Source organism: Aulostomus chinensis, chromosome 4 (genome assembly GCF_037954235.1).
Source record: "Aulostomus chinensis isolate RoL2024-O1b breed Wild chromosome 4, RoL_Achi_v1.0, whole genome shotgun sequence".
Classification (NCBI taxonomy): Eukaryota; Metazoa; Chordata; class Actinopteri; order Syngnathiformes; family Aulostomidae; genus Aulostomus; species Aulostomus chinensis.
Window position 1 is genome coordinate 5,232,048 of NC_141323.1, and position 14,769 is coordinate 5,246,816.

Sequence of the window (14,769 nt, forward strand, 5' to 3'; positions counted from 1 at the left end):
ATGACCAGCATGCATCGGGAGAGCATTTTTTTCCCCGGGTGGGTGGGATTAATTGAGAGGCGTTGCCGCACACAGAGTACTCCCGCATTATATATCACGCAGCGGGTCACACATTTCCCTACATATCGCTTTTGGCAGCTGCTCGCTACGAGGTTCCCTGAGACTCACTTGTATCTCCAGAAAGCAACATTTAGCAATGGCTAACTACATCCACGTCCCCGACGAGGCTCCCGCTGTCCCAAAAATAGACGTGACGGTGGACGAGAGCGACTACAGACCCGGTGCACTGAAGCTGATCAAGGAGCTGAGACCGAGCTGGAAGCCGTCCGAGGTCAAAATGAAGGTGCCGTTGATTCACATTTTACACCAAACCGCTGGATCTCTACGGGTCCTCATCAGCCCGGCGTTAGCTAGCGCGCGCCGTCCGCACGTTAGAAGCTAATCCTGTGTTAGCGTCATAAGCGTCACTTGAAAATAGCTTTAACGATGACGCCACCGGGAGCTTAAAGCAGCTCCTTTAAACGGCGGTCGGCTTCCACGGACCGACCCGTGGCTCGGAATCTCCGCGGTGTGAATTATATTTTCTCCCTCAAAGCATCTGCGTCATACCAGTTAAAGATCAAACAGTGGGAGTTACTTCCCGCTTTTGGCGTAGCCACCAATTCTGCATTGCTGGAGCTACGCCTTACACTTAACCCAGTCTGTGTACGTATGCAGCGCACGAACTGCGTGGAGGTGCGTGGTTCATGACATTGAATAGTTTTAATGCGGTTAGGAAAAATGAGAAGAACCTCAAGTCGCGATAGAGACTCCTAGAAACTTCTGGAAGCGACACAGGAAAGTAAATTACGGAATGATGGGCGTTTTGACGTGCTGTGGATCAAAAGATGCAGTTTAAAATGAGCACACAGCTCATCTTGGAGAAGCAGGGCATCACATCAGCTGTAATACTTCTGTATGGGTGGTAACAGAAGGAAAATTTCCCTCTCTCGTGACAGAGTGAGTGTGAGTGTTTGTGTGTGTGTGTGGCAGGGGGGGCGGGTGGCTCGGCCGGGTAAACACAGGGGCTGGTCACCTGCTCTGACACCCTTCCCTATATTCATCAATGAGGCCAAACTGGAAACTCAGCAAATGCCGCCTCCTCATGCAAAATAAAATTCCTGACAGTCCAGTCATTCCCAGTCGATCCCTGATAGAGTGAACAATTAGGACTGGTATGTTGGGACCTCCCACCTCTCCACACAAATGTTCCCAGCCTCACAACAGAGACGGTTCAGCCTGAGTCGAGCCCCGGGTTTTAATGGCTGTGTACATTCCTCTTCTGGCTCTTGTTAGGCAGAATCCGACACATCCAAGATGTTATGTAACCCTCTAAACAATGTAGGTTTTCATGCACGGCACTTTAATAGCATTGTGGAGGACGGTCCCACTGTCCTTTTAAAAAGCAGCAGCTGTAATGTGAGATTGTTTGTCCTGGACAAAATGTGCTCTTCATTCTAATTCTCTTTACTCCCCTTTTGATTTGTCGCTGCAGTTCTTCACTGACGGGATCACCAACAAGCTGCTGGGCTGCTATGTGGGTATGGTCATGCAGGATGTGGTTCTGGTTCGTATTTATGGCAACAAAACAGAACTTTTGGTGGACCGGGAGAACGAGGTGAAAAGTTTCCGAGTGCTACACGCGCACCGCTGTGCCCCGCGCCTGTACTGCACCTTCAACAACGGTCTGTGTTACGAGTTCCTGCAAGGAACCGCCCTGGAGCCAGAACACATTCGCAGCCAACCTGTCTTCAGGTAAAAACGACCTGATGCGTATCAGAGTTTCAAGGAGGCTGTCTCCACCAACTATCTGCTACATGGCCAAGTTTCCTCAACATTGTTAGCCTTTTCGATGCAGCCAAAATCTGAGTTTAAGCACAACATTTATTCATTTCATCATTAAATGTGACATTTTTCTTATTGTGTAATAAGAATTTTTTTCTCAAATTGGACTTTTGCTTTACTTTGTTGCTCTGAAATCATTTAGCATTTTTTGTTCTCTGTGTTTTAGGAGCCAGTGCTGACTAACTGTGACATTTAAGAAATGAAATGTTGGAATTGTGTTTGTAGATGTTATTAAATGACAAACACACCGGGATGTGAAGCCCTGCTAACACCCCGCTGCCCTCTGTCCTCGCTCCCCTGCAGGCTTATCGCCCGGCAGCTAGCTAAGTACCACGCCATCCATGCCCACAATGGTTGGGTGCCCCAGTCTGACCTGTGGCTGAAGATGGGCAAGTACTTCGCTCTCATCCCCAAGTACCTCAAGGACCCCGAACAGAATGCAAGGTGAGAGTAGAGAAGAACGGTCGCTGTAATCTGCCACATAAGGTCAAACACATGATCAGGGGCTTGAAATAATCCAAAATCCAGACCTAATTGCATTTATGGGTCATTTTGATTATGAGTAATATGTTGGAATAGCTCAAAGCAGCTGAGATTTTTCCATTATCCCCACGTGGAGCCGTGACCTCTGCCCCCTCTATCAGTGAGTCACAAATGATCTAAGCAGTTCCACGTGCACCATCAATAAAAATGTCTCCCGCATCCGAGGACGTATGTAGAGTTCCTTTGTATAATGGAAGCAAGAGTGACTTCACTTTACGACTGCTGTTCCTGTAAAACAAGATTCTTAATCACATGGAAAAATTTAGTGCTCTCTGCCGGTGGCGAGGCTGTCGCACTGCAGTGAAGGAGCTCAGTCTCTTATTTTCCAAAGCTAAGCATACAAGTGAGAACATGAAATTGTTCCTGCGTTAGTTAAGTGTTTTTGGCCCACTCACTCTTGCCACGCCCAGTCAGTTGTTTCTGTGTCGTTTTGTTGACTTGCCCCCTGCTGTTTTATGCCTGTAACTGCACACAAACGCAGAGCAGTTTCAGAGAGCAGGAGTTAACTTAGGCGTGAAGGGACTTCCCGTACAAGGGTGTGTTGAACGAGGTAGCGACTTCTGAGTAGTATGAGGGTTGCTTCATTTTCCCCGCCCCCAAAGGATGGTAGAGACGAATATACACCTGGACGATTGAGCGTGACAAAAGGTGTCTGTATAACGCGTGACGTCGCAGCACGACAAGGACCACACGTCGAACCTACAGCTGAAGGTGCGAACTTGACTGCAGATCAGGGCAGTCGTGCTCGGGTCACTGAGCCAGGTGTGAACATACCCTATCGTTCTCCCTGACACACCTCCACACGTAAGCCTGGTAGAGCTTGATTGACTGTAACATTTGCCTTCGTGTTGGCGCCAAAGACTCCAAAACAAACAATGAGTTTATGGGCAGATGATTTCCATGGAGGCCACCCAGATATGATCATTGTCGGAGAAACAATGAGAGGTGCTGAGTCAGCCACCCACACTGGCCTACAGCTTCTTGTGTAAGACATCAAAGATGACCTGGAGGAAAACTTGACCTCATTACCAAAGTTGAAAGTGACCTGAAACGCTCACTCTCACTTGTGATATTTAGCCACACGAATCCCAGTTCTCATTTTGATGAAATTACTGTAACATTTACCTGGCACAGACGCGCTGTAACGAGAAGTACACCGTCTCAGGAAGGGAGACACACTCGTTCACCTACGAGCATGACAGGCGGCGTCAATGATCGTCTGGATACAAGCTTCCTTTGGCATTTAACAAATTCAGCCTGCTCTTATCAGTCCGGCCTCAGGTTTGCTTCGGGTTCATCTCACTCAGGAACGTCCTGGCAGAAAGGAAATCCGGACCACACCCGTGTGTTTAAACTCCCACATCCGTTGATGCTCAGCTAACTTTTGACACCCCCCCCCCCCCCAGGTTGAACCGGGAGGTGCCCAGCCCGCGGTGCCTCCGGGACGAGCTGGTGTGGCTCCAGCAGAGCTTGTCAGTGCTGGGTTCCCCCGTAGTTCTTTGCCACAATGACCTGCTCTGCAAAAACATCATCTATAACCAGGAGTCAGGTGAGTGTTGACTGCTCAAGTGTAGTCGTAGGCATTGTTGTGTGACTGAATTGTGTTGCATTGGCCAGTGTGTGCATTGGGCTGCAGGTGTAGAATGATCAGACGAGAATGCACCTCTGGAACATTGAGTTTTCAGCTGAAATTAGACAAACACAGCACAAATGGGCTATTTGACTGATGCTAATGGAGGTTTTGATCACGTTGTTTCTACCTGCTACTTTTCAGTTTTACTTTTTTTTTTTTTTTTAGATTTCTGTCTGTAGCAAGTATGTATTTAAGACACTCCGAGAAGCCTTTTGCTCATTTGACATTTTGTCTGTCATTCTAAACCTGCTGGAAATTTGATTCTTCCATTTTCAGCCTGAACAAACAATGTTAATGCATCCTATTGCTAGCACATGTTTCTGGTGCTTTAGCCGTATTGCCATTCTTTTGATGGTAAGAATGTCAAGCAACCCTAGTGTGCATTTACTTTGAGCGCCGTATGATACCAGTCACACTGTTGTAGGGGAGGAGTGGCGGTGTAATCGAGTGAGAACGAAGGGGTGAAAGAGGCGAGTACGGGGGTATTCTGTATGTGGGAGGTGGGGTTTAAGAGCTGTCAGCCCCCTCGTCACCAAAGGACGAGGGGCGGGGCCCTTCTCATAGCTCCTTGTGTCTAGCCTTTCTCCCCTAGGACTGACAGCCGAGGCTGTGGCTGCCCTGCCCCGCCCTGCCCTGCCCTGGGGAGGCAATGGAGGGAGACAAACCGCACGCACAGTCGGCTCTGAGGGCCCCCCGCGTAGTCCGCTCAGGCTAATCGGGATGAGTTCATGGCACCCTCACCCTCCAATGCTACTCGGCCATAAGTTGTCCCTCTGACATCTTAATGCTAGGCTTGTCGCGATGCTGGTGATAACACATATTTTTATCATTTGCACTTGCTGTGAGTCACTCTGAGCGCCAGCTTCAATGTAAATCTAATCACTTTTCCATTGCTAGCCAATTCATCGAAGCTAAAACATGCTTCTGCAAAACTTCAGGAGAGTATCAACACATAAGTGCACTGGGTGGCAGTCGCTCCACCGGAGGAGTCCGATTTCACACATGCTGAACCGGTTTGCATGCCAAACAAGGTGCTGTGAACCCGCCTCCATCTCTCCAAATGCAGACTTGACAAATTACAATTACTGTTAAAAGATGATGTCAATTTCTCTCCTACAGACATGTTCATGTTTGAGCACGGTTTGCAGAATCATGTTTCAAGCTTCGGTTAGCCCACTTATCGGACCTTCTGTTTGGAAAATATCGATTGAGAGCCAGAACAGAGAGGAATTTCCTCATGTGTAATCACCAATTTATAGCCTGGACCTACAAATGACAATCCTGGAACTGACACCACAATAGAATCCAATTAGTTCCAAGACATAATTATTACGTTTCTGACTGCGCCCACTCAAGCTGTCTAAACTGTCGCCAAACCCTGTCGCACCCTGCTCATGCAGCCTTCTGTTGAATTTTGGGGGGGGGTAGAGCTGTAAAGAGACTTCACAGCTACCATGCTGCTTCCTGTCATTTCTGCTCAGCTGTATGTGCTGAGTTAAAACCCTTCTCTCAGCCAAGCACAGAGGCCACCACTTCCTGTATCCTTACAACCACATTGGAAGCATTTCAGTGTCTGTTTTTCTAAAACACGATTTCAAAAACATTCTCTTAAAAAGTGCTGGATTATTTGCTTCTTTCTTGTTGTCCCCCTCCCCTCCCCCCTGCCCTTCTCACTTCTTGCTTCACTTTTTCATGTTTGTAAGGGGGAAAGCATGCCTTTCATTTGGTCCCTGGGGCCACAAAATGTGCTGCTCAGCAGCCAGCGGGAAACTTCTCAAAGATTTTGTCATTTGCAGAGGCAAGACGTGTCACGCTATGGGGTTCATATTGGACCAATGAGAAGGGAGCATCGGAGGGGAGTGTTGTGAGAAGGGGAAGTGAGGTTGCATGTTCAAGGGGGGAAAAATAGGAGGAGTGGAAGTCTGGCAGCACTGCCTGATGTTTCGACATTTTGCGTGAGAGCAAGAGTGGATACAAGGCAAATGTGTCAGTGAGAGAGTGAGCATGTGTGAAAGATGTTTGCCCCAACCTTTTCATCTGCTGCACAGGGGGGCTATAGCCACTGCCTGGAGGGGTTCAGTTGTGTCCCGCTAGGACCCACACGCCGGCTGGTAACCCACCTCAAAGTGTCTTTCTCTGTAGACCTCAAAAACTAATGTTCCCTGTGTTAGGCCCCAAAAGAACGCCCTAAAGTTAAAGAGTCAGTCCATTTGATTGAGTAGATTCTTCAGAATTCTGACTGATGCACCACCGGGGCTTGTTGAAGCAAGGGTTTGTATTTTGAGATGGTGTGAGTTGTGTACCTCACATTATCAGTGGCCTACAAATACAACCACACAGCAACACATTGTTTGACCTTGTCTCTCCAGTCGCCCGCATCAGACGTGTCATCTGTTAAACGCAGGGCGTGAATCTCCAGACGCCTCAGTCGCCGCCGCGCTGCTTCGTGGATCACAGCTGCGTTGCGTTGGACATTTTAGTAATGATTTCAGATGACTTCTTTTAAAAAGAACAGACAAATTACCAAAATGTACAGGAGTCGCCCGGTCAAAGTCAGATCGAGACAAAAGTTGTCACAAAATAAGCGGCACTCCTTTGACTTACAGAGCACAAAGTGGTCGTCCGTCACATGTGCGTAGCCCCGCTGCTCCTTGAAGTCTTTGGACCAGTCGGGTATGTGTTGCTTGGCCAAGTTTGACGTTTCAAGTCCCTCCTCGTTGAGCAACTATCAAAAAAAAAAAAAAACTGGTCAGAGAGGCAGAGCGCTGCAACACCCCCTCGCTGTCACGCGCTCGGGAAATATGATTTCCATCAGCCGTTTAACACTAATGTCCAGGAGCGGGTTGTGGAGTTTCAGTTACTGCCTCATTTCTGTCAAACATTAATATTTCTGCAGTGAGTCACATCTCTTAAAATAGATCTTCATTCACACACACAGACCGCTTTAGTCCGACGCATGAGTGGCTAGAAGGACAGTAGACCTACAGTCTAAAACCTTGGCTGACTTCTACCCCACAAAAACCAAATGGCTACAAATCCTTTTTGCTGTTGTTGTGGTTTGAATACCAATTCCCACACCTCTGTTTTTACTAATAATTGATGGTTGTGTGTACGTGGAGACACGGCCCCCAGGCTGTAGCCTCAACTCCTGACACACAGCACAGGCGACTCAAGCTCTTTGTGAGTTTCAGTTCATGAAAGTTAAACATATACCCTTTTTCACACTGAAACGTGGGTCAACACGGGTTTTTGGACCCGCGTTTGCTCGGCATGAGGGCGCATTCAAGCTTCCAGAAGACCCGGGTCTGAACTCCCGCTGTGAGGTCTGCGTGCCTGTGTTTTTCTCTCTCGTATGTCATCGCGCTGACAACGTCATCATTACACATAAATGTGCGCCGGAACACCGAGAGGTAAACAAACAACAACGTGGACGTTGTCGAGTTGAACGTTAGCGTTGTCGTTGCGTGCGTTGCAATGTCGTCTTTTTGCTTTGATTGAAAAATGTCCGTGTGCTCATGCAGCGAAGGAGGATGGCGTTTTTGGCTCGTCTGGAAGGGAGCCGAAGAAGCTACAGGCGAAGCCTGACAGGCGGCGCAGTGCCAAAATCAGAATGTGACAGGAAGGTCGCGTTAAACCAGAGATGATGCGGGTTGCCTTTTTCACACCGCAGGTGAGCCGAGCCGCTGAACACCCAGGCTGCTTGGCGAGTCGGTTGACGCGGGTCGAAATGCCGAGTCGACTCTTTCAGAGTGCCGAAAAACCCGCGTTTTTGGTGCAGCATGAAAGCGGCTATAAGTTAGGTTTAGTGAATATAAGAAGCTCGAAAGTGATGGTATGAGGCAGAGCTGTCGCAGGCAGGCTCATGGCACGTTCCGCTGCAGACTCCGGTGCAAGGATACGGCTGTGACGTCACCCCTTTGATTTGTACTTGTGCATCAAATCAACTGTAGGTGCGCGTCGATCCAACTCAAGTGTCAATCAAGCACTAACCTGCTGCACTGAATCAAGGAATTATACAACCAGATCCCGAGGGCATAAAGCAATGTGTTGTTGTGCGATTTCTTTTGCAACTCACTGTTCTTGTTCTGTTACCATCTTCCTGGTTCTGCTCCATTTTCATTTCTTCAAAAATAACTTTGGCTTTTCTCCGTTTGCTGTGCATGTGTTCTAAACAATGCCTGCCATTCCTTATTTTCACTTTTAGTTTTGCCAGTGCTGAAAGGGTCCAATCGGGCTTTGAACGTATTTTCATCTCTGCTAATGCATTCTCACTGTTCATGGTTTAGTGGAAAAAACATTGTTGAACTCTCCTAGATGATCTGAACTTCCTGTCTCATCCCTTTGTGTTGACTCTGCTGCCCTAAACCTGTGAAGGAAGGGTTTGCCTTTGTATATTTTCAGAATAATATCCTAGAGTCTCTCTCTCTCTCTTGATTCCCTTTACCTGCGTCAGTAACTTGCTCTTCTCAAAATGCAAACTCTTACTCCCTGCTCCCAGAATCGGCCGATTAGCCAGCCAATCCAGTTAGAGAGCAACAAAGCTACAACTACAGTATCAACTACAAAGCCTTGACATTCTGAGTTATCAAAGGAAAAACACAACTTAATCATTTCATGTCTGCTGCCTGTGTCTCTGCCTAAACAACGCTGCTTCTCTTTCCAGGAAATGTAAAGTTCATTGACTACGAGTACGCTGGGTACAATTACCAAGCCTACGACATTGGGAACCATTTCAATGAGTTTGCTGGTGAGAACAACTTGTGCATCATCCATAAATATACACACGTGTTTGTGTTGAGCCTTGAATGCACTTGGTTCGCTTGTTTGTTTCCTCAGGCCTGAATGAAGTGGATTATAGTCGCTATCCAGAACGAGCCTTTCAGCTGGAGTGGCTGCGTTCATACCTGGAAGCCTACAAGGAGCACAAAGGCCAGAGCAGCGAGGTGACCGACGCAGAAGTGGAGACTCTTTACATTCAAGTCAACCGATTTACCCTGGTAAGCACAGCACCGACCACAGGAGCTCACACCTGCACCTGCTGCAAGCCCTCTACTACCGCCGTGTGTTGTGCTCAGCTGTTGTGTCAGCAAACTCCAGTTACGATCTGATGTAGATTAACACAAGGATGTGGGTTTAAACCCGCACCACCTGCTCTGTGAGCATGCAACCCTTTATTTTTGTGGGCGGGGCTCCTGAGGACAACTGGTAAACCTTGTGAGGCCCAGTAGCTCCTGTGAGACGCTTATTTACTGTCGGGCATGGAGGATGGGCTTGTGATTCAATTGCGTTTCTATGTCAGCAGTCGTCGTTGCCATAGGGTTTCTGCTGGCTTTGCAGCAGCTCCAGCAGGTTCTCTGTTAATTAGAAATGCATGTGCTTTTACACGGTGAGCACATACTTATCTTAACCGCCTCTCCTCTCGGTCCTCCTCGCCCAGGCGTCTCATTTCTTCTGGGCCCTCTGGGCTCTGATTCAGGCCAAGTTCTCCACCATTGATTTTGACTTCTTGGGGTAAGTTCACACTTGATCATCAATTGGTAATCGCATGTTGTGAGAACAAGATGTTCTGCAAGTGCACTGTGTTCAAACTGACCGTTTTTGTGTCATACATGCGCTTTGTGTTGTTGCTCATCTCTCACACCAGATACGCAGTCCTGCGCTTCAACCAGTACTTCAAGATGAAACCAGAGGCGGCTCTGCTGCACTTACCGGAATAAAAGCCCCCACCCCCACCCTTCATCCTCTCTTTCTCCTACTCCCTTTGCCTTCCACCCTGCTCTGTGCCTCTTGTGATGATTGTGGAGCGCCCTCTGGGGGTTCATGTAGGGAAGAGCCACGCAGAGAGTTTGTCCTGTTCAGTGCCTACGGGTCTTCTTTCCACGTCTTTACCTCTACAGATCGAACGGACCAGTTTCTATCCATAGTCTGCAGTCTTGTCAGGCAGGAGGGAGTCCCAGCCGTGTGTGAAGAACAGACTTAAAACCTGCTATAATGTGAAGGCTACGTGGCTAAATTTATTGGTTGCTCAAAATATGTGAGGATATCAAACATAGTATCACTCACTATAAATGGGAAGACGGGGAAGAACTTACCCCCAACCAGCTCCATGATTGACAGGTTCCCCAAACACTAATGTAATTGGCAGCAACACCTTTGTAGTCACTCATATGGACGCTTGTTGAGAGCCAGCCCCAATTTATAATGGAAGCAATACAAACCCTACTTTTGTTTCTTGAGAAAGCAAGTGGGTGGGGGGGGTTTGGGGTGGGGTTGTGGGGGGGGCTTTAATGTCAAGACGGAAAGGCCAGTGCTGTCCCTAGAGTTCCATGAGCCACCACAAGCAAGAAGGCTTGTGGGCTGCCATGTGACTCTTGTTTTCACCCATATTTTCCCGGACTGTGCTGGAGAGCTGCCACAGTCGTCATTGTTGCAGTGTCGTGTGTGTGTGTGTGTGTGTGTGTGTGTGTGTGTGTGTGTGTGTGTGTGTTTTGGCTTTCTTGGTTGAAGGTAGAAACATGGAATTGTGTTTACATGCCCCCCCCCCCCAGTTCTATATATAGTTGTATATCACTGATCTGTCATTATTGTTCCCACCCCTGGAGGAACACTTGCATCTCACTGTAATTGAACATTCCGTGTTCATAATGCTAGACTGGGAAATGTAGTTCACATCGTTGAGTTGGAACATTCTTCACTGTGATGATGTCAGCTGTAAGCCATGTTGCACTAGACCAAACCATATCATGGAACTCATCTTTCAAATCTGAAGGAAAAAAATCCTGCTTTTCGGGCTTTATGAGCTCGGAACCATTTTCTGTACGTGGAAGGCTTTAAAATGGCCTGGAAGGTTGTTAGCTGTAGGTGTTTAAACGCAAGGTTGCAGAGAAGTTCAGGGGGAGAAGAATGTGATGTTGGTGAAGCTGCGTTTCGTTAGAAGGTGTAATGAAAGCCAGCTGTTTGTCCGACCTGAGGAGGCGCCTGTGGAAACAAAAAAAAAACAACAACAAATGACTCACTTTGAAAGTAGAACGGCACAACACAAACCTCCACCAAGACCAATTTGAAATACAAAAACGCTATTTTCTGCTTACAGATCTGCTCTTCTTCCCTGGCACATTCTACTCTTCCTCATAAAACTTGACCCAGTAGTTTTCACAGCCAGACACGGGTGAAACAAACCTCCTTTGTGGATGTTACTATTGTGAAATGTTTAATTTGGTTCAGGAGGCCTTTAAAAAACTAAGACAAGATGAATGTCTTGGTTACTTAAACAAGCCGACACCAAAGTTCTGTTTTCTGCTTGTACATAACGCACACACTATCATTCTTCCATGTAGAGAGAGTCAGGGCAGCGCGACTTTAAAAAAAAAAAAAAAGATAGTTTTTTATACTTATTTAAATGTGTAAAGGTTTTTGGAGAGTGCAGATGTTTGCTGGTGCAATAATAGAAGATTCTTGGGCAAATACATTTTGAAGAATTGAGCTTCCCGAGCTATTTAAACATGCAAATTGGGGTGTTACTCCAAAACAAGTTACCTCAGTACAGGTTTGCCCAAAGGCTCTGCTGTAAGAAGTGTACTACACTATGTGAGGAGACCAATACTGACGAACTGGATTATCAGCGGCTGTCCCACTGCACTGCTGATCTACCCTGAGCAGAAGAGTAGACACTCAAGTGTTAGTTTGCCAGTGTGCCTGTACGTACGCTCTTATCTTGTACTTAATGGTTTGGAGTTCGAAGGTAGGACCTGTTACTTCTCTTCTGTCTTTCAATTAGTGTTATGCGTCTTTCACAAATTTAAGATTTTTTTTTTTTTTTTTGTTAAGTAGCTTAAATCAGCCCTAATATTGAAATCTATGTACATTTGCTTTTAAGAATATGTAAAAGCTTTCATAAAAAGTGCACTTGATGGCAAACGGTTTTCATGTCCCTTGGCAGTTGCGGGAGGAGTGTGGAGGCTGTAAATGTTTACTCGTCACCCGTAAATCAGTGCAGATAGTTTAGTCCTACTGCCGCATCATCACAAATACCAGACACTGCATATCGGCTTCATCTCTCCATCGTAGGAGAACGTGCTTTTCACTGTACATCAACAATCACTGTACCGCTTGGAACTTGAACCCGAAGCATGTTTGAACTCTGTAAAGAAACCTGTCTGTTTTCTGTGGCCACTCTAGTATATGTTTATATGTACAGTAAATGTAATTATATCTTTGCTTGTTCTCAAATTTTGGTTATTTTTTTTAAAAGCTGTATTAAAGTAGAGGGTAAGAGGTGAAATGAAAAAGTGACTTTCAATACTGTAAACATGCTTTCAGAAATAAAGTCTATTTTACCCTTATCTATGTCGTCTGTGCATTTTGGCATTTAATAAAAGGGAAAAAAAAAAATCCCTGAAATTAAAACTGTTAAAAGAAAAAAAAAATCACTAGTTGTACCCCAAAGTGAGTAATACTCCATGAAAGCTACTGCATTTTTTTTTTTTTTTTTTTTAACCTCCATCCATTTTCTACCTCTTGTCCTGTTAAGGGTTGCAGGTGGGTGGAGCCTATCCCAGCAGCCTTCAGGTGAGAGGCCAGGGCAGGGCCAACACATGTAGACAGACAACCATTGGCTCTCCCAGCCACGCCTACGGTCAATTTAAAGGTTAGGGTCCTCTAAGGCTCATACCTTTTATAAACTATATATATATATTTTTTTTATTCAAGCTTTAGGATCCTAAACTGAAATGGTTCAAGGTTCAGGATCCTGCTAATCTACCTCCATCTGGTCTCATCGAATCGTATCCCGCGCAACAGCAACAGATGATTGTTTTTGTTCTCCTTTGTATAAATTCAGTGTTCGTATGCTGCACCAGTACATGCATGTAAAAACTTTCATTCTGAGTGTCTTCATTTTTGTTCAAAACGACAGAGGAATGAATAAACAAGGAAGTTCTTCTGTAAACCCACCTGTCAACACGAGTTTAGAGCCGTTCTTCCTGTGCTCACACCGACTGTAGTACCAAATGTACATGAACAGTTCAAACATGAACGTAAACACGTGAATGTACATCCACCTACAGTCATTCACAATCCCACGTGAAGGGAATGGAAAAGTTGACGTGGGCACTTTTTTTTTTGTGACACAGACCTGCACAAAGGGTTCTTGAATTACAAAGACCTCTACCAAGAAGAGCCGTTCACACTGATGCACACACGCCTACCAAGAATGAGCTTTTTTAGGTCCTTCGCTCTGGACTTCCTGGATTTTTCCATTCAGTATTTTTTTATTTTTTTTTCCTGTTCAGCTCACATGACCACCAAATGACACACTTCCCTTTCCTCGACCCTTTCAATTTCCATCACCCTGTCTAGGAGCGTTTTTATACACAAGGTTTACTCTGGATGTTCATGGCTGTGTATCAGGCTTGTTTATGTGTTTCCCATTTGACAATGACTGAGATTAATTAAAAAACAAAACGAAACAAAGCAAGGAAAAAGCGTTCGTTACACCTCATAAATCTGACCAACAGTGGCAGTTCTGGCTCACTTGGTGAGATCTTTGTGCGCACACACAGTTGTTAATCCAGACATTGTTTTATGCATCCAGGTCTTAATCCTGGGGGATTTCCTGTATCTGTCACCAGCTGGTCCCGCCACGACATTACAGGCTTCTAATGTCTAGCAACCTTGTCAGGTGGCATGCAAAACTCGTAGAAATTGAGCTGGAACTTTTAAAATTATCATAATGCAGCAGGCCAGAGCATCCGGGGACATCACAAATAGATGTAAGCACAGTTTCTATGGCTTCTTTATGGAAAATCCTCTACATTTAGGACGGATAATTCTGGAATCTTCATTTATAGATTTAAAAAAAGGAATACTCATGTAGGTCACACGACAAAACAAAACATTTGTCACATTCATTGCCTTTGTTTTCTTGAGACAAGATAAATTTAGCCGTTCCTACACAGAAACGACCTCTCAAAATAGTTCAGTTATTAACTTGTGATTTGGAAATAATGATATCAAAACTGTTATTTCAAGTATGGCCTTTCTGGTTGCAGGTTTACTCTTTGCGGCCAAAATTTGTGCTTTATTAATTCACATTAACAGTGAAAAAACTGTAATGCTAAATTAGATACAAACAAAAATCTACAAATAAAAACCCTGGAAATATTTCCCAAAGGTCTCTTTTTGTTTTTGGGAAATACAGGAGGCTGAAATTCTGCCTGTGAAAATGTTTGGAAACCCTGATTTATAGACTTAGAACAATTTTCTTAGTAAGAGAATTTAGCCAGGTGTGTTTTGATTGAGGTGTGACAGCAGTTTATAACCCAACCCCCTCCTTCCCCAACTGTTTTATGTATTTATTTTACACTTCTTAAAAGATAGCCATTGTCGCTCAGGTCAAAGGTCAAGGGGCTAACGCTAGCTAGCTACAAGTTCACCGCTCACCAGAATGGTGGAAGCCCGCAAACAAACAAAAAAAAGAGGAAGAAAATGAGCAAGTTATCAGTTTTGCTTGTTTTTCCCGCCGTGATAACTGGAAGACACCGACAGAATTGTAAAGTTGGAGTTAGCTCGTTTTACGGCGCTGCTAATGAGGCGTTAGCAGTGTTTTGTTAGCAAGCAGCAGCGCGCGGAGGAGCGAAACATGGACACACAAAGTGACCGCCGCCGGTTCGCCTCCAGCGGGACACCATGACCTGGATGTGTGGACTTTT

At 45.8% G+C, this 14,769-nt stretch overlaps 1 protein-coding gene across 1 annotated transcript; it reads left to right on the forward strand.

Moving 5' to 3' along the window:
- Window positions 1–47: 47 nt before the first annotated feature.
- Window positions 48–12,402, forward strand: etnk1 (ethanolamine kinase 1). Its single transcript, XM_086201195.1, has 8 exons — window positions 48–343; window positions 1,535–1,794; window positions 2,188–2,328; window positions 3,834–3,976; window positions 8,724–8,807; window positions 8,897–9,057; window positions 9,498–9,571; window positions 9,705–12,402. Exons 1-8 carry the CDS (start codon window positions 197–199, stop codon window positions 9,775–9,777), a joined length of 1,083 nt encoding a protein of 360 aa, XP_086057321.1. The 5' UTR covers window positions 48–196; the 3' UTR covers window positions 9,778–12,402.
- The last annotated feature ends 2,367 nt before the right edge of the window (window positions 12,403–14,769 follow it).

Excerpts from the sequence above, each read along its gene's own strand:
- etnk1 (XM_086201195.1), top strand. The coding sequence starts at position 197 with ATGGCTAACTACATCCACGTCCCCGACGAGGCTCCCGCTGTCCCAAAA. Across the intron at positions 344-1,534 it reads CGTCCGAGGTCAAAATGAAG|TTCTTCACTGACGGGATCAC; the intron begins GTGCCGTTGATT and ends TTGTCGCTGCAG. Across the intron at positions 9,058-9,497 it reads AAGTCAACCGATTTACCCTG|GCGTCTCATTTCTTCTGGGC; the intron begins GTAAGCACAGCA and ends CTCCTCGCCCAG.